At 44.3% G+C, this 19,290-nt stretch overlaps 1 protein-coding gene across 1 annotated transcript in view; it reads left to right on the forward strand.

Moving 5' to 3' along the window:
• Positions 1 to 16,857, forward strand: part of KIAA0319 (KIAA0319 ortholog) — a 73,443-nt gene extending 56,586 nt beyond the window's left edge. Inside the window, exons 14-21 of the mRNA XM_032650392.1 lie at positions 1,449 to 1,600; positions 3,163 to 3,301; positions 3,984 to 4,143; positions 7,379 to 7,521; positions 9,506 to 9,628; positions 11,101 to 11,191; positions 13,013 to 13,104; positions 15,705 to 16,857. Coding sequence (XP_032506283.1) covers positions 1,449 to 1,600; positions 3,163 to 3,301; positions 3,984 to 4,143; positions 7,379 to 7,521; positions 9,506 to 9,628; positions 11,101 to 11,191; positions 13,013 to 13,104; positions 15,705 to 15,883 — 1,079 coding nt within the window. The 3' untranslated portion in view covers positions 15,884 to 16,857. The remainder of the gene's footprint in view (positions 1 to 1,448; positions 1,601 to 3,162; positions 3,302 to 3,983; positions 4,144 to 7,378; positions 7,522 to 9,505; positions 9,629 to 11,100; positions 11,192 to 13,012; positions 13,105 to 15,704) is intronic.
• Positions 16,858 to 19,290: the final 2,433 nt, after the last annotated feature.

A 19,290-nucleotide genomic window follows, 5' to 3' on the forward strand; every position in this document is an offset into this window, starting at 1 on the left:
AGGCAGAGGGCAGGTGGATCTGCCAGTGGAGGAGGTTGGGCCCCTTCTGCTTTTCAGTCTCACAGACCCTAAGCCAGGCCATGGTTATCTGGAAACGTTAGTGTTTGCTTATTGGCTATAGCAGATACCGAACTCTGCTTGGCCAAGCAAAGGTCACTCTTCTTCCGTCCAGATGCACAGCATTTCCTTTTGTTTGTGGAGTGTGTGTCCTAATAGCTTCATTCTCCTTCTGTGACTACTGGCACCTAAAGCCCCATGTCCTAGCGACCCCATGATGCTTTGCTTTCCCTCTTCCTTGGAAATCTAAGATGGTTTCAAACTCCATGTTGTTTCTTAATATGAAACGTGTGGTCCAATCTATGACATCCTGCTTTATGTACTTGTCTCTTTCTTCTTTTCCATTTGACCATGAGCTGGTTGAAGACCTTTGTTTCAGATATTTCTCTCTCTTCCACGTGGCACAGTGCTAGACTCATGGCCAATCAAAGATGTTGGTTACTTCAGTGAATGAATAAATGATTATGATGTATTGAAGATCAGAGGTGTAAAAGAGCATGGCTGGATGGTAAAATCCATTCACCAGTATTATGGACCAGCAAGAGTGTCAGTTCATTGGGGAGGGTGGCTGAGACAAAGGCAGAAGCTCAGCCTTGAGGTATTGTATGTGTCAAGTGTCATGCTGAGGAATTTGGACTTTATTTGCTGGGCAGTTGGGAAAGGATAAAACAATTTTATCAGCACAGTGACATCGATTTGAGTTTTTTTCAAACGTTTTATTATGGAAGTTTTCAGCCATATATAATAGTAGAGAAAGTATGGGGACATGTGCATAAAAGGGGGTGGTTGTCTTAAGTTCCAGTTTTGAAGCTCGATAGGGTCTAGATATTGTTTTTTATAGAAGGATTTTTGGGCTTACTCAATTTACTGCCAGTCTATTTCTATTCTTTCTAGCCTTTCCCTGTATGGTCAATGGAATTAAGCCTCCTCAGTGCCAGATTCTCCCCACTGCCCTGAATCCTACCTCTTCAATTTACTTAGACAAGCAAGATTTGGTACTGTTAGAAACAAAAATATTTCTGTGGCCAGATAGTGTGGACCAGTACAAAATAATCCATAGCATATTTTAAAACAAAATATTTTCGTTTTCCAGACCCCAAACATTAAGTAAGATCATGATTTCTCTTTTTTAAAAAGAGAAAAAACTGTAATGATAATAGAAAACTGTCCAGCATATAGGCTGCCAAATTACAACTAGCTAAGTGCAAAAAGAACTTTAAGAAAGTCTGTATGTTATCTAATGGGTATTTGGGGCAGGAAATGATGCTTTTTGGATATTTTAAATCTACATATCTGCAAGATGGAATAGTCATGGATAGTTTGTGATACACTTCTATCACAAGTGTTTTAAATCAATTTCTTTGCTTTCATTTTTGCTATATTTGACTTAGAAAATAATAGTCCTCCCAGAGCCCAGGCTGGTGGCAGACATGTTCTTGTGCTTCCCAATAACTCCATTACTTTGGATGGTTCAAGGTCTACTGATGACCAAGGAATTGTGTCCTATCTGTGGATCCGGGACGGCCAGAGTCCAGCAGCTGGAGTGAGTACTTGAAGAGAATTGCCCCTGGACCACTAATCATTACGTCTGTATTAGTTTGCTAGGGCTGCATAACAAAATAGCATAGACGGGGTGACTTAAACAACAGATATTTGTGCTCTTCCAGTTCTGGAGGCTGCGAAGTCCAAGATCAAGGTGCTAGCCAGTTTGGTTCCAGATGAGAGCTCTCTTCCTTGTTCTCAGACAGCTGCCTTCTTGCTGTGTCCTCACAGGGGTGGGGCGGGGGTTGGGGGTGGCAGGAGAGAGAGAGGAGAGAGGGGAGGGGAGGAGGAGAGAGAGGGCTCTTAATAGACCTTATCTCAAATAGAGCCACACTGGGGGATTAGGGCTTCAGCAGATGGGGGAACACAGTTAACTCCATAGCAGTGTCTCTGTTATGACCTCATCTCCCTTTCCGTGGTCCCCACTAAGGTGTTTATGCTTCTAGGTTTCTTCTGAGGGCTGGAGGCAGCAGGCTGCTGTTCAGTTTAAACAAATCTGAAGTCCCTTCCGACTTTTTCCTTGCCCGGACTTTGCGTAGGGTCAGAAACCATAGCCTGGAGGGACTTTGAAACCATGTCTTCTCATGGGACTCATTTTGCTCCTTAGCTTCCCCATTGTTCCTATTTTGGTCCAAATGGATTCTTTCCTTTTCCTCAACATTGTACCAGATAGGTCAATAGATCGAGGATTGCTATTCCCATTTCCTAAGTACAGAGAATGAGATGCAGGGATGGAAAGAGACTTGGCCAAGGTCAACTAACTCATCCTTAGTCAAACCAGATAGACTTAGGTTTTTAGCTCCTGGCAGGCCTTTTTCCCCATTAGATCACTCTGCCTCTTAGGCTGTAAATTTAGGTAAATCTTCATTCCTCCTGTTGCTAAGGACTTGAGAGATGCAAATTTACTCTTGGAGATGTACTGAAGGAGTGGTCCCAGGGAAAGAACTGAAAATGCTTTATAATTTCTAAAGTAACTCTGGAATGAATACTGTTCAGCCAGATGGTGGGTTAGCCTCTAAGTGTAATTATAACAGCTCTCTGATCAGAGCCCTTGTTACCACCCTCTTCTGTTAACAAGTTCAGAGAGAGGGTCTGGGAGAGTCTTCTCGAATTCTTTGAGCAGAGATGTTGCTACTCAGGCTCTTGGGTCATTTGAGAAGGTGAACCTGATACACCATGAGGAAACCCGAGATGAGAGCATTGTAAAACTATCTTTAAAAATAAGACCCAGAAGGCTCTTCAAAGAGTGCTTCACCCTCCAGGTCTCTGCCCTAATTTCGGTGGTTTCCCCCTCTGTAGGGTGGAATTTGGTAATTCCTAGAGAGCCCTTGGGAAGCAGCTCAGCCCACAAAGTCCTGTCTAAGGATTGTGCCTCCTGGTGCTTTAAAAGTGAGAGAGACGCTGAGGATTACCCGGACCTTCACTAACCCACCACCTTGCTTCCTGTTCACCCTGCCCCTTAGAATCATGCATGTGTGACAAAGACGGGCCCCCGAGGTTTGGGATCAACAGAGGCCCAGGTTGGGAGCTGACTATTGAATCATGAACTGGGTTATTTCTCAGGATGTCATGGATGGCTCTGACCACAGCACGGCCCTGCAGCTCACCAACCTGGTGGAGGGGGTCTACACTTTCCACCTGCGAGTCTCTGACAGTCAGGGCGCCTCGGACATGGACACTGCCACCGTGGAAGTGCGGCCAGGTGCGCTCACAGGCTTCCGGGCCTGGGTTTGTGGGGCTGGTCCGTGAGCGGAGGCTGCGGGGAGAGGTCAGCCTTTGGGGCTCCTTGCAGATGACAGTGGAACCTGGTGTGGGAAGCTGGGTCCACTTGGAGGTTTCCTCTGCCTGTGGTTATCTATCCCCAAACAGATCCAGCCTCCTAACTCATTAGGGAGAATTGGGTCCGGCAGCAGGACTCCCTGGTCACTTTGGTTTTCCTGCCAGAAGACAAAGACCTAATGTGAGGTGGACATGAGGTCTTCATTCCTGGGAGCGCGGAGAGGGCAGCTCCAGCAAGGTGGCCACACCGACCCCCGGCATAAACTGGGCCGGGCCCGCAGCGCTCGGAGACATAGTTCTCTTACCAGGCCCGAGGAGGTGTGTGAGGTCCCAGAATTTCACATGAGCCCAGAGGCAGATTAGTCACACCTCCTTATCATCTGGAGAAAAATGAATAGACAGCAAGCTGATATAAAAGAAGGAAGAAGTACTCTCGGATAGTGGCCCCCGTGGTACTTGGAAGAATTGACCTGAGCCCTAGAACCTAAGCGTAGAAATTACACAGGGGTCATTTAAAGCTCTTTAACTATTACACAGGCCTTGCTCCTCCTATTATCAAGCCTGGGGTTTCCAGGTGGAAAGCCCATGTCTTCTCATTTCCCCAGACCCGAAGAAGAGCGGCCTGGTGGAGCTGATCCTGCAGGTTGGCGTTGGGCAGCTGAAGGAACAGCAGAAGGACACCCTTGTGAGGCAGCTGGCGGTGCTGCTGCATGTGCTGGACTCAGACATCAAGGTTCAGAAGATTCAGGCCCTCTCGGATCTCAGGTAAGAACTGCACCGTCCAGCCTGGAGCGCGTCATTTCCTCTCGTTCTGTGTCTTTGCACGCATGTTTATCCCATTCATATTCTTTTTTTTTTCCTCAAAGGGAAGCAGTAAGGACAACATCATTATAGGTCCTTCCCACAAGTCTCGGTAAATGTTTGTTGATTGAGAATGTTCTGAATGAAGGCATAGGGAACGTCAGAGGGAGCTGGGTTTTAGTTCTGGTATCATCGGAGGGCATGCGCATGGTCTGGGGCACGCACGGGGGATGCCTCACAGCCAGGCTTCATCCCTGCCCCGTGTTTAGGGGCTGAGACTTCTCTCAGTGTGAGAGGATTATGGGTTACCATTGCTGTCTTCTGAGGGTCTATAAGCTTCAACCTCTTCCTTGATTTCTTATAAGATTTACAATTTTAATTGAGTTTTTAAAAAACTCTTATCCAACTTATGAACAGGGAAGTGGGATGGGGAGAGAGAGAGAGAGAGAGAGACAGAATATGGGAATAAAAACCTACTATTCATAGTAAATCCATCTGCCAGTTATTGTCAGCTATTCTGTTTAGGTTTGCTTTACAGATAACTGAAATTTACTTAGAAAAATAATAAATTTAAAATGCTCGTTATTTTTTTACGGAACTCTTTCAAAAATAGATCATACATTTCCCTTTCTTATATCAAACACTGAACCAAACACATCTGAAAATCAATTAAACCAAAAGTTGTTTCTTTTTTTTTTTTTTTTATAAATTTATTTATTTATTTTTGGCTGTGTTGGGTCTTTGTTTCTGTGCGAGGGCTTTCTCTAGTTGTGGCAAGCGGGGGCCACTCTTCATCGCGGTGCATGGGCCTCTCCCGTTGCGGAGCACAGGCTCCAGATGCGCAGGCTCAGTAGTTGTGGCTCACGGGCCCAGTTGCTCCGCGGCACGTGGGATCTTCCCAGACCAGGGCTCGAACTTGTGTCCCCTGCACTGGCAGGCAGATTCTCAACCACTGCACCACCAGGGAAGCCCCAAAAGTTGTTTCTTTGAAAGATCAACAAAATCGATAAAGCTTTAGCTAGAATGACCAAGAAAAAGAGAGAAGACTCAAACTGCTGAAATCTGGAATGAAAAGGGATATCACTACCAACCTTATAGAAATGAAAAGGATTATAAATGAAAAGGAATTAGTTAAGATGAGGTCATACTGGAGTAGGGTGGACCCTTAATCCAACATGACTGTGTCCTTATAAGAAAAGAGGCACAGAGACAGACACACAGAGAACCTGCCATGTGATACTGGAGGTAGAGATTGGAGTGATGTGTCTACAAGCCACAGAACGCCAAGGATTGCCAGCAACAGCAGAAGCTAAGAGAAAGGCATGGAGTATATTCTCCCCTAGAGCCTTCAGAGAGGATGGTCCTACCAACACCTTGATTTTGGAATTCTAGCCTCTAACACTGTGGGAGAATAAATTTCTGTTGTGTTAAGCCACCCAGTTTGTGGTACATTTTTATGGCAACATTTGGAAACTAATACAGGTTTGAATAAAATCTCTCCAAAGAAAATATACAAATGCCAATAAGCACGTGAAAAGATGCTCAGCATCACTAGCTATTAGGGAAATGCAAATCAAAATCACATTGAGATACCACTTCACACCCACCAGGATGGCTGTAATCCAGAAGACAGACCATAACAAATGTTGGCAAGTATATGGAAAAATTGGAACACTCATACGTAGCTGGTGGGAATGTAAATGGTGTAGCCACTGGGGAAAACAGTTTGTCAGTTCCTCAAAGTGCTAAATGTAGAGCTACCATACGACCCAGTAATTCTGCTCCTGGGTATATACCCAAGAGAAATGATAAACATATGTCCATACAAGATCTGGCACATGGGAGACTCAAGAGGGAGGAGATATGGGGATATATGTATATGTATAGCTGATTCACTTTGTGATACAGCAGAAACTAACACACCATTGTAAAGCAATTATACTCCAATAAAGGTGTTAAAAAAAAAAAAAAAGAAATCTGGCACGTGAACATTCACAGCGGCGTTATTCATATAGCCCAAAAGTAGATACAATCCAAATGTCATCGACTGATGAGTGGATAAATAAAATGAGATATATTCATACAATGGAATAATATTGGCAATTCAAAGGAGGGAGAAATGCTGGTATATGCTGCAACCTGGATGAGCTTTGAAAACATTATGCTAAATGAAAGAAGCCAGACGTGAAATGCCTCATATATATTCCATTTATATCAAAAGCCCAGAATAATTAAACCTACAGAGACAGAAAAGTAGATTAGTGTTTGGCAGGAGCTGAGGGGCGGCATGGGAGCGGCTCTTAATGGGTGTGGAGTTTCTGTGATGATGGAAACGTTCTGGAATTATTTATTTAATTTTATACTTATTTTTGCCTGTGTTGGGTCTTTGTTTCAGTGCTAGGGCTTTCTCTAGTTGCTGCAAGTGGGGGCCACTCTTCATCGCGGTGCACAGGTCTCTTCACTATCGCGGCCTCTCTTGTTGCGGAGCACAGGCTCCAGACGCGCAGGCTCAGTAGTTGTGGCTCATGGGCCTAGTTGCTCCGCGACATGTGGGATCCTCCCAGACCAGGGCTCGAACCCGTGTCCCCTGCATTGGCAGGCAGATTCTCAACCACTGCGCCACCAGGGAAGCCCATGTTCTGGAATTAGATGGTGGTGTTGGTTGCACAACTTTGTGAATATGCCAAAGGCCACTGAATTGTGCACTTCAGAAGGGTGACTTTTGCGAGTTCCCTGGTGGCCTAGTGGTTAGGATTCTGGGCTTTCACTGCCTTGGCCCCAGGTTCAATCACTGGTCTGGGAACTGAGATCCTGCAAGCTGCACAGCACCACCAAAAAAAAAAAAAAAAAAGGTGACTTTTTATTGTAAGTGTATTATATCTCAACAAAAAGGTAAAAATGAAGATGTGTCTGAAAGTTCTCATTCTGTGTGTGGTTATGTCTGTTTGCACACACACATACATTGCTCCTTTTATCCAAAGGTCTATCTATCATCAGCTGAACTCTGGGACCAAAGAACCTTTATTTGTGAATAGAAACCAATCAATCCCTTGACCCTCAGAATACACCCCTATGTCCTTGCCAAGCGGCAGAGTTGTGGCCGTCTTCTCAGCACCACAGGTCAGATGGCTGGAATGGATATGTCACATTGGTCACTGCATAACCGTGTGGCTCGCCTCTCTCTCTGTCTCCTCTGCAGCACCGTGATTGTGTTTTATGTACAGACTGGGCCACCTTTCAAGGTCCTCAAAGCTGCGGAAGTGGCCCGAAATCTGCACAGGCGGCTCTCAAAGGAAAAGGCTGATTTCTTGCTTTTCAAAGTCTTGAGGATTGACACAGCAGGTATGTCCCCATCAGAAATATTCTTTTTTATTTTTAGTTTTAAAGTTCAAGTAATGTAATACCTAATTGTTGTATATTCAGAATTGGATTCCACTGAACTAGACATCCCATCCAATTAAATGCAATGGGAGTCTTATAGAAACATAATTACCCAGGTTAAAGGAAAAGATTTTTCGGAGAAGGTGAAATATTATTTGGTTCCTATATGGTGGGACAGTAGCCAGGTCTCATAGTCTGTTTTTCGTTTTTTGTGGGTTTTTTTGGCAGTACGCGGGCCTCTCACTGCATCGGTAGGCGGACTCTCAACCACTGCACCACCAGGAAAGCCCTCATAGTCTTTTTTGACTTAAATAGGAATGAACTTCAATATTTCATTATCTTTCCAATTTCTCCATGTCAACCCCTACGGGAATATTCTAAAAGAATCAGATTTGCTGATCGTGGCTATGTTTTACTGGCACAGAAAGAGGACATGTGGACATCTTTGCTTTAGCATCCAGAGATTTGTTTTGCATTTATGTCTCCAGCTGGTTTCCTGCAACATACATTTGCCAACCATGCTTTGTCTTTGAGGGAAACTGGAGACCAACAACAGTTATGGTCTGTTTTTAAAACCATACTCTTTCATACTGGTCATGGTCAGAGATTTCATACTTAGATGGTCAGAACAGTATTAAAAGACAGATACGTGTTATAGGTTGGAAAAGCCATGTTTATATAATTTATTGACCTGGGACATCTCGTGCCTTAGGTTGTGAACATGGTGTTATGTAGACTCTTGGAAATTTAAGATAGATTTTTTTTTTTTTTTTTTTTTTTTTTTTTTTTTTTTTGGCGGTATGTGGGCCTCTCACTGCCGTGGCCTCTCCCGTTGCGGAGCACAGGCTCCGGACGCGCAGGCTCAGCGACCATGGCTCACGGGCCCAGCCGCTCCACGGCATGTGGGATCTTCCCGGACCGGGGCACGAGCCCGTGTCCCCTGCATCAGCAGGCGGACTCTCAACCACTGCGCCACCAGGGAAGCCCTAAGATAGCTTTTAAGTGCCTTCCAGTGGTACCTCTTTTCTTAGTGGCTTGCCTGACGCCTCTTCCTGGCACCAAACTCATTCATATGTGTGGATGGAAATGTGGTCTTTATCCCAGGTCATTTCAATAAACACTGGGGACTGTGATACCATTTGGGGAGTAAAATTTAATTTGTTTCAGATGTATACCTATCCACAATTGACTTTCTTTGTAATATGGAGTAAATTAATTTTTTTAAGAACTCCTTTTTTTCTAGCTACAAAAGTAGTATTTATTTATTGTAGGAAATTTGGAATACCCAAGAAGGCAAAAAAAATTAGAATAATCCTTTAGATTCTAGAGTCTAGAATTCCCACCATCCAAAGATAACTTTTGTTAATATTTTGATGTTTTTCCTTCCAGTTCCCCCATCTCTAGAAACACGTTAATACAATCAGGATAATTTGATATATAATTTTTTAATCTGGTATTTAACTTCAAATCATATTATGACCATTTTCTCAAATCTTTTAAAATTCATCCCTCAATAACATATTCATGACCTCACAGTACTCCATCCTAGATATGTTCCACAACTTATACAACCAATCCTCTACTCACAGACCGTCAGGTTGATTTTAAATAATGCTGCAATGTAGATAAGTTTTTGTGCACATCCCCAGTCATTTTCACTGGATAAATTCTTAGAATTTCTCTTTCTTAAGCCAAAGGGTGCTACGTTTCTGCTACATGATTAAGGCTTTTGTTTCACAGTTCAGGTGTTGGCATATTTCTGCCATTTGCTTCCAGATGAGATTGTCGATTCGAGAGACTTTCCCTGGGACCCCTGTTCATAGCGTAAGAGTCTCTTGATTCAACGAGATGCCTCTGTTCAGGGTCTATGCTATGAAAAGACACAGCTGAAGCCAGGGAGCCCCTTTTCTCCATGGTGACCTCTGTCCCACTCGCCTCCTTGCAGGGTGCCTCCTGAAGTGTTCTGGCCATGGTCACTGTGACCCCATCACAAAGCGCTGCATTTGCTCTCAGTTGTGGATGGAGAACCTGATCCAGCGTTATATTCAGGATGGGGAAAGCAACTGTGGTGAGTCCTGGTGTGGTGGCTTTGGGTGAGGAGCCTTCAGACAAATCATTCTGAACTGTCAGAAAGATCTGCCTAGCTTTGCAGCTGTAAACTCAACCCTTTTCTCACCCGAAGCCAAGCGAACGAGCTCACGTGGTGATGGGTTAAGATCCTCCCACAGTTCACCTTGGGGGTGTGTTTAAGGCTTTTCGTAAAACTTCCCGATGAGGAGATTCACCTTGGCAGAGCAGATTTGGCTAACCATCGCTGGCGTTGCTGAGAAGGCTGCTTTGGGCTACATGGTCCCCATTTCCACATTGCACCTGCCTTGACTTGAGCTGAGTGTGACCTTCTGGTGAAGTGGTCCCTGGTGTGGACCTGGCTGGAATCAGATGAACAAGAAAATTGGCCCATTCTTCCAGGCTGTCTGCCCAAGGAGGCACCAAAAATTGGAACTACCACCTCAGCTGGCCAAGCTGGTGCCCTTAAGTCTCTTCTGAGGAGGGAACTGTATTTCAATGCCAGTCTATTCCTAAGAGTAATTTTGTTTTCTTGGGGATGTAGATGGACGTAATTGGCCAAAAAATTAGGATGAGCTGACTGCCAAATTATGTTCCCACTCTCTACTACATAAATATTTGAAAATAGCCAGCCCTTGGATTGTTATTCCAAGGAGCATATATAACATCTAATAGAGGTAAACCTTTTGTTTTTGTTCCATTGGTTTCTCTCTTCCTGAGTTGCTGGTGCAGAACTTTTTACCCTGGATTTCCACAAGATGTGGGGGAAGTGAAGATCAGGTAGCTTCTGAGTGGCTGTCTGGCTCTGTGAAAAGCATCTTCATGTCATAGGTGACCATACACTTTATTTGCTTTATTCAAACCAGGCCAGAACTAGTTTTGAGGTTCTGTGATTCTGGAATGAATATATTTTTTGTTTGTTTGTTTGTTTGTTTGTTTTGCGGTATGTGGGCCTCTCACTGCTGTGGCCTCTCCCGTTGTGGAGCACAGGCTCCGGACGCACAGGCTCAGCGGCCATGGCTCACAGGCCCAGCCACTCCGCAGCATGTGGGATCTTCCCGGACCGGGGCACGAACCCATGTCCCCTGCATCAGCAGGCAGACTCTCAACCACTGCGCCACCAGGGAAGCCCATGGAATGAATATTTTGATGTGACTTTCATGGGTGTTTAAGAGGCCTTACTTTTTAACTGATGAATTTATTTTTTTCTGATTATTCTGTTCTCAGGTCAGTGTGAAATATGTGCTCCATGAGGTCCCTGAACCAGCTGGATGAAAGTCGGGTGGTTTTAAGTTGTTCTTGATTTATTTGTGTTTCACCTTGCTTAGGCTCTCGACCAGCCTGGCGAGGTGGTAGCAGCACCACAGATGGCTTTGCTTGTGAGGACTCAGAAATATTCATTGTGAGTCATTGAAATAAAGCTGTTTTGCAAATGGTATGTAACATGTCCACTCTGGTTTTCTTGTTTTTCAGAGTGGAGTGTGTTCTATGTGACAACATTGGCTCTAACTCTTGTCGTGCTAACAGGGGGTTTAACTTGGCTTTGTATCTGCTGCTGCAAGAGGTACCTGGCACGCTTACTTATGTCTTTGAAATAAAGACGCAACATTGAAGGTGATATGACAGTTCTAGCGGCTTTTGCTCGGGTTTGTGAAGCTGCTAAACTGTTTGAGTCACTCATTTTATAAAGAGAAACTTGACTTTAAAAGTACTTTATAATGCATCCTCCCCCACGAAGCTTATGTGCCTGGTTAAATAGAATAATACTAGAGACAGCTTTTTTTCACTGCAGCTCTCATATTTTCTAGAAGATTCAGTGCTTCTGTATCAAATCTAATGCTCTTTTCTATCAGTCTCGCATTATGTTCACTAGAATAGTACCTAAGTGGCCTGACTAATCCACCCTCGGTAGAGAAAGGCGTTGTAGAAGTAGACTGATCTAAATGCTAGATTTATATTATTTTACGTATGTGAAGCAACAGTCTAATCTACCTGAATTCTATTTCATAAATGCAAAACTTTAAGCGAACTGAATACTATCACCAAAGAGAGGTTTTGCTTTAGATTTTTCCTTCTTTTTTCCCATGGAGCTGACCGCTGAGAAGCCCCAGAGCTGCCTAATTGTCCGAACCTTCCATAACCCCATGCTTGACCCTCTATAAGGAGATTTGTAGGAACAGTGATTACTCAAGTCCTTAGAAGACAGCATTGGGTCCGCTTTCCTATATGGAACTCTATAAATGCTCTCCAAAGAAGACGTGATAAAAAGAAATAATGGTTATACCAAAATAATAGTTATTTTTCAGAGATCACTTATCAGTTTTTTTTAGTTTTATTTGTGGTTATTTTCCCAAAGGTAGGACTGGTGAAAGAGAGCACAGGCACTTAGAGGCCTCCACCCCATTAAGTTTTCCCAGAACCATCTGGGATGATGGTCACCCTGCTGTGCTTGGCTTTAAGAATTCTGCAGCTTTGTGACATTTGTATCAAGTAGATGAGCACGATGATGACGAGAGTGATTGACTGTGAACGTTTATTAAGTGTTTGCCATTGTGATGAATGGTTCTAAGTGCTTTCTGTGTATTATCTTATTTAGACCTCCCATCAACCATATGAGAAAGGGACTATTCTTACTCCCATTTTACAGGTGGGAACATGGAATCACAGAGGTAACAAAAAATGATGTCAAAGTCACCCCGATAGTAAACCCAGGGTTAGAGGCCCATGCTGTTAATCACCAAGCTATCAGAAAACTGCCTTTGTTTGTTCTCTACATATCTTAACCATAGTGTTGATGTGTATTTTCAAATTATCCCCTAAAGCATAGGATGAGCTCCATAGGGTCAGCCCAGTTGTTTTTATGTGTTGACTGAGTTATTGCTTATTCCTTTGGGGGAATTTATTATCATTTCTGTTGGTTTTTTTTTTTCTGACTGCCAGTTACATCATCTTTTCATTCCTGCATCTTTGGACATCTCAGGATAGTATAGGTTCAGGGGAAAACTTGCTATATCCAGGTTTTTATGAGGAAGGAATGACTCATGGAGAAAAGCTTGCTAGGCCAACACACAGGTATTGAGAGTTTCTGGAAAGGTCCCTGGCACCTCAGCCTGAGGACTGGGTGAGAGCCTGCAGTTAGGAGGGTGATAGCAGTATGGCCCTTCTTACTCTGACATGTGTTTCTTCAAGATGCACGATGTACCTCAGACTCACCAAACTCAGATCTGGCCGTGTATGCATGTCCTTAACAAAAGATGCCAATTAATAGAATGTAATAAATTCTAAAGGCAAAACATTTCCTTTGGTGTCCTCCATGTGTTTGAAATCCTGGATCCTAGTTACCATTTCTGAGAATCTGGGTTGACCTTTTCTTTGTTCTTTTCAGACGAAAAAGGACTAAAATAAGGAAAAAAACAAAGTACACAATCCTGGATAACATGGATGACCAGGAAAGAATGGAGCTGAGGCCCAAATATGGTAAGGCAGCCTCCCAGATGATTTCCTGGTGCCTTTCCATTATTTGATCGAGGTGTCTGAGTGTCACCGTAGGTGAAGGGAGAACAGCAGGCCGGAGTGGGCGCTTTAACCGGGGAGGAAGAGCGAGACTGGGATTCTGTGAAGAAAATCAACCTACTTCAATCCCGGGGATATGCTACCTGGGAGGCGATAGTTGTATTATACACGTAATGAAATCTTGGCAAAGTGCTTTGAGGCATGAATGGGTGGGGGATAGGAAATGCCTATTATTGGTAGAACCAAATGACCCCAGGAATAAGACTGCTTTTCAAACAGGTGTCCCCAGTGCCTGGCTTTTCTCTACTCATGGTTGGAGGGTGGGGCCTGTGATGCTGTTTCACCCTGGCTCATCTCTGAATGCTGTTCCTTTTAGGTCTGCCACACACAAAATGCCCCAAAATAACACTTGGACTTCAAAACCAAACATTTTTCAGTGCCTGCATTAGCTAATCAGCCATGTGTATAGACGGACACAAAAGCTTTTACAAACAATTGACTTTGTTCACAGCATGAATTGATCCCCATGCTGAGAACTACCTCTTGACCACCTCAGTTAACTCTCTGATTCTCACTTATTAACCCTTGGAGACTAAAAGAACCTTCTCTGGCCCCCTGAGGCTGCTTAGCACTGATTCTATGGGCTTGTCATAATTCTGGATTGATGACGAAATTGACTCTTACAGAGGGCTGTAATCACTTTCGAAGTTGTGAGATGCAGAACGTTGTCCACGGCAAATGTCATGTATCTACCCATGTATCTGTCATGTACTTTTACCCAGGTACATTTACCCATGTAAATGTCATGTATCTGCACAGACCCTGAGTTAGGCCCTGGAGATGGGGAGGAGAATGAAGCATAGGGCCCGCCTTGGGGCACTCAGAGCCCAGAGGAGGATAATTACACCAGAGTCAGAGTCCTACAGAAGCCGGATGATGCCCTGTAGGAACATAGAGGCCAGAATGACTGAGCGTTTATGGAGAACGTGGTTCGGGCCTTTGGCGGGGGAAGCGTCTCAGGAAATCCACATAATAGCGTGCATTTATCAGGTGCTCACCATCTGTATTACATAACTAATATCGGAGGTGTCATAAAGAGACTTTGTACCTAAGAGCTCAAAGTGCTTTTGGGCGCATTGTCTCACCCACCTGCCTCCTAAAATACACTCCTCCTTCTGACAGTCCTGTTTCTACTCACAGCCCCGCTGTGTTCCTCATTACCAGGCTCTAAACCTCAGACACCGGTGCTTGGTCCAGGATGCCTTGTCCCCACTCCGGCCACTCCATCCTGCCTAATCTCTTGCCCTCTTTCCTCATCGTTCTCACCACCACCCTAGTTCAGACCCTTGTGATCTCACCTGTGGACTAATAGTAGCAACAGTAATAGTTAGCAGGTACTTAATGTTTAATATGTAGGAGGTACAATTCTATGCACTTTACCACTGAATTCCAATCCTGCCAACAGCTCTATGATTATCCCCATTTTACAGAAAGGGAAACTGAGGCACAGAAAAGTTTAGCAACTTGCCCAAGTAACAGAGCTAGTAGGCGCCAAAGGCAGGCGGGACAGGCCGTCTGCTCTAGAGCCTGGGCTCCCTTCCTCCATGCTGCGCTGCTCCGTGTGTGTGGCTGGCTCTCCAGCTATTCCTCTCTCTTCCTTCTGTCCTGCCACTGGGTTTTAGTAATATCTTAAAACAACATTTTAATCGTGTCACTCCTTTGCTAGTAGGACAAAATCCAAGCTTCATGGCTTCCCTTGGATTCATGTGCTTTTCTATGAGATCCCAGCCTCTTTTTGTGTTTCTTTTTTTTGCATTTCCTACGTGAATCATTTGCTCCAGACTGCTTTCTGCAAATATTTCTGGATGTCTCCGCATACTCCGTGCTCCTCCACTGTCCTCCTGTCCAAACCCTTCACTCTCTTCAAATCCCATCCTGTGTGAACGATCCCTGAAGCTTCTAAGTGCGCACTTGTCTCTTCTTGATTCATGTAAAATTTATTTTTAAAACTTTCTTGCCTGTCATGAACCCTCATCTCGTCTTTGTCTTACATCCTTAGCTAGACACTATAAATTCTTTGAGAACAGGGGTCACATACCTGTCCCTTCTCTTATTTTAACTCCCAGCAATCAAATATTCTACTAAAAATATTTGATGGGAACAAGTGGTAAAATCATAATGGTTTTCATTTATTGAGTGCTTACTAAGTGGTAAATGCTGGCAGGAGCTTTACATGCACGAGTTCACTTAACCCTCACCATAAACCCATGGAATAGATGCCTTGTTATCTCCTAATTTAATAGATGAGGAGACTGAAAGCCCAGAGAGGTTAGGTACCTTGCCCAGGGTCACACAGCTGGTGAGTGACAAAGCTTGGGCTCAAGCTCAGCAGTGATTCCAAAGCCCCTGTTAATACTCACTAGGAAACCCCAACCGCCTGCTGCGTTGTGAGTGATCGTTTCGCATGTGCAGAGCGCATGACTCCGTGCATGGGACCAGAATGATGGGCAGCTGAGAGGGAAAATGCCCTTCCCCCCAAGATGCACCTGTCTGCTTCTCCCTAGGTATTAAGCACCGAAGCACAGAACACAACTCCAGCTTGATGGTGTCTGAGTCTGAGTTTGACAGTGATCAGGACACAATCTTCAGCCGAGACAGGATGGAGCGAGGGAATCCAAAGGTTTCCATGAATGGATCCATCAGAAACGGAGCTTCCTTCAGCTATTGCTCAAAGGACAGATAATGGAGCGGTTGTGAAATGGAAGGACGCCCACAGGAATCCTTTAATCCAGGACAGTCAATGGGAGTTAAAAACTAAACTAACTCTTGTTAGAATAGCGTGTTCCCATCCTTTCACCCTGGGCTGGAGGTGTGTCCCCATATTTTAAAAGACCTGTCTTCTGGGGTTTTTGAGACACAAACCAAAACAAAAACGTTGCTCTTTTAACTGAGATGCTCGTTAACGGGAATAAAGGTTGGGTGAGGGGCTAAGGTATATACTTAAAAGAGTTTTGCGTTTTCGTAGCTGGCACAGTGTTTTGTTCCTATGTTAAGAGAAAGATTAACCTGTTTCTATCTGCAGACCCTCGCAGAAGATGAGTTCAACATGGTGTAAAGAGGGCCAACTTCTCTTAGGAGCTGTGATTGCCTTTAAAGACGACTTTCCAAGCATGGTTTCTGTCGTAGGACCCTTGGAGTCTGAGGGCTGTGTGTCTATATATATATTTATATATATATAAAAGATACTTTATCTGAGGACTGGGTTGTCCTCTGTCCAGCAAGTTTTCTGTGCTGAAGAGACACCCATACAGAGCCCAGCTCTCCTGTTCTCACTCTTTTGCTACGCCAACCGCCATTTCTGTGCTCTCTCTACAGAGCAGCTCTTGGAAGTCCGAGAGTTAAATAAGAATTGTATTCTGAGGACTGGAGGCGACAGAGAGGGAGGTGGGGTTTGCTGACTTTTAGGTTGAAGGTTGAAGGTAGCATTTTAGCATGTTTCACCTTTTCTTTCTCTGAGAAAAACAAGCCACACTGAGGCCTCTCTCAGTCCCAGTTTACATGAAACACAAGAAAAGTGATTATTAATTCCTTAGACATTTATTGAGCATGTGCTATAGGCCATGCATTTGGACCTCTATCAGTAGGAATAAAGACTCAGCAACTTGGTAATATATACAGGCGGGCCTCCGTGTCCATGGATGCAGGACCTGTAGGGATGTGGGCCCCGTGGATGCAGAGGTGGGAGGGTGGGGGAGGGCCGACTGTATTCCCAAACTCTGAAATATAATCAGTCTTAATGAGGATGGTGTGCTTATGATACTCGGCACCTACAGGTACTTTCCCTAATAACTTGACACAGATATCCACTTCATATGTTTAAAAATATATTAAACCCTTTTCTACTAAATATCTTATTTTAAATATATGAAAAAAACATTAAAGCATCCCCAACCCCAGAGCAGCACCCCAGAGCAAGGACTTGGAGTTAATTGTAGCCTGACACGTTGGCTAGCTGATTGTTCCCCATCCGCCCATGGTCCTGAGGCTGGGGGCCTGGGTGGTGCCCTTGGCATTCTTTGTGGAGAGACTAGAATGAGAGGTGGGGCCCGTCACAGACAAGTGTGACCTAAGCAATATTCTGTTGCACAAGCCTCTGTCACACGAGGGGAAAACTAGGATTGCTTTGCTATGACTAAGTGGAGAAGCAACGTGATTAAACTGTCAGGTTGAAACCATCAGGACAGGACAATAGAGAAAACAGTTCCCATGGGCCTTGGAAAAAATTAAGCTTTCCGGTGCTTTTGTTCCTGCTGCTAATATTCATCCTCATGAGAACGTCTTATTTTTAATTATTCTGCTTTATAAGCAGTGGCAAAAAAAAAGTAAAAAGCACTGGAGGGTGATTTTAATTTTAAAATAACTTCTCTGCTTATGTCTACACTTTCTGTATATCCAGCCAGTTCAATACTATCGATGGTGTTAGAAGGAAAATGTGATGCTTTTTACATGAACATTTAGCTTCATACACTTAAAATCTGCCCTACCCAGTGGCCAGGGTTACATTATTTTTGTGCACAACTGGAAATTTCTGGCACAGAGGATGGCAGCCTAAATATGAGGTCAGTAGAGCACAGTGATGGAGAAGGGAGTGATCATCTGTGAAGTGCTATGTACATAATACACATATTTTACATACTCCATTGACCCTTACGGTCATCCTGGAAAAGTAGATATTCTTCTCATGTTGCACATAATGAAGGCCCAGAGAGTTTAAGTAACTTGCTCAAGGTCACGGCCAATTAGTGGTGGATCTAGGAATCGAATGCAAATTTTGTAAGCTGCAAAGTCCATGCTTTCCACCCTCCTCCCCTACACAAAGAACTCCCACCTCCAACTGTTGGAGGGCAAATTCTGGTGGACCTTTTGGACCACTTGGAAGTTCTGTTCCTAGGACCAAGGAAGACAAAGGGAGAGAAGCCTGCCTCATCTCTTCTGTTGGATCACCCCCAGGGCCACCCCTCCAGGTCACTCCTCCTTTTCTGTCTCCAGCCCCGCTGGTCTGATCTTTCCACCACAGATGGATCTTGAATCTATGGTGCAGCAGAAATAAAGACCACACCAGTGATCAGAAAGTGGGTCCTCTCTTGTTTTCGGAGGAGCAGAGCGTGAGGTGGAATGGCAGCCAACATTCTTCTCTTGTGCACTTTGCATTAAGGGCCTTGGGAAGATGAATGTCACTAGCAGCTCAGGATAGATGAGAAAAGCAGGGCCCGAGAATGTGGGAGAGGGCATTGGTAGGGCTCACAGGCTGACAAGATTCTTAGCTGCTTTGGCTGAAGTCTTGGTTTTATTTTTTTAATGTTATCTTTTTCCCATGTATTGACAACGTATCATTTCCAATATAACACTATTAAACATATATGCTAATCTGAATAAAGGTGTCTGTAGTCTCTGTAATGCCTCCTTGTTGTTGAGGAGGATGGGAATACTTATTCTTTCTGCTTCTGTGTGGAGGGATTTCCCTGGAGTAGGAGGCAGCAGGCTGGCCCACGACCTGTTTTTGTGCAGCCGGTGAGCTAAGAATGGTTTTTACATTTTCAAGTGGTTGAAAAAAATATCATATTCTGGGACACGTGAAACTCACATGGAATTCAGATGTCAGTGTCCATAAATAAAGTCTTACTGGAACACAGGCACACTCATTCATTCCTTTGTGCTACAACAGTAGAGGTGAGTAGTTTCAACAGAGACTGTGTCTCAAGCCTAAAATATCTATTATCTGAACCCTTACAGAAAAAATTTGCTGGAGCCTAGAGTAGCACCCCCGGCTCCCTCCTCCCCGTGGGGGACAGGATTTGGGGAGGCACTGAGGGTGCTCAGTGCTGCCTGTCTTCTCTCCCCTGCTTAGATTCGGCTGCCGCCGGCTGCCAAAAGAGTGCATTCCCCTGGTTTCTCTGACATTAATGGGTAGTCTGCCCTCTGCTGGAAAAGGCCTTCAGTTGGGGGAGGTGCAAATTAGATTAAGGTGTGTGTGTGCTTAAACTACATCCCCTAATCTAGTTTCCATCATCCGTGTGACTCTTGCATGGAAAAACTGGTGAAATTGGTATAAAGATCGTATGAACGGTGTGTATTTCCTGGTTTTGATAT

The sequence above is a fragment of the Phocoena sinus genome, chromosome 11 (assembly GCF_008692025.1).
Source record: "Phocoena sinus isolate mPhoSin1 chromosome 11, mPhoSin1.pri, whole genome shotgun sequence".
Classification (NCBI taxonomy): Eukaryota; Metazoa; Chordata; class Mammalia; order Artiodactyla; family Phocoenidae; genus Phocoena; species Phocoena sinus.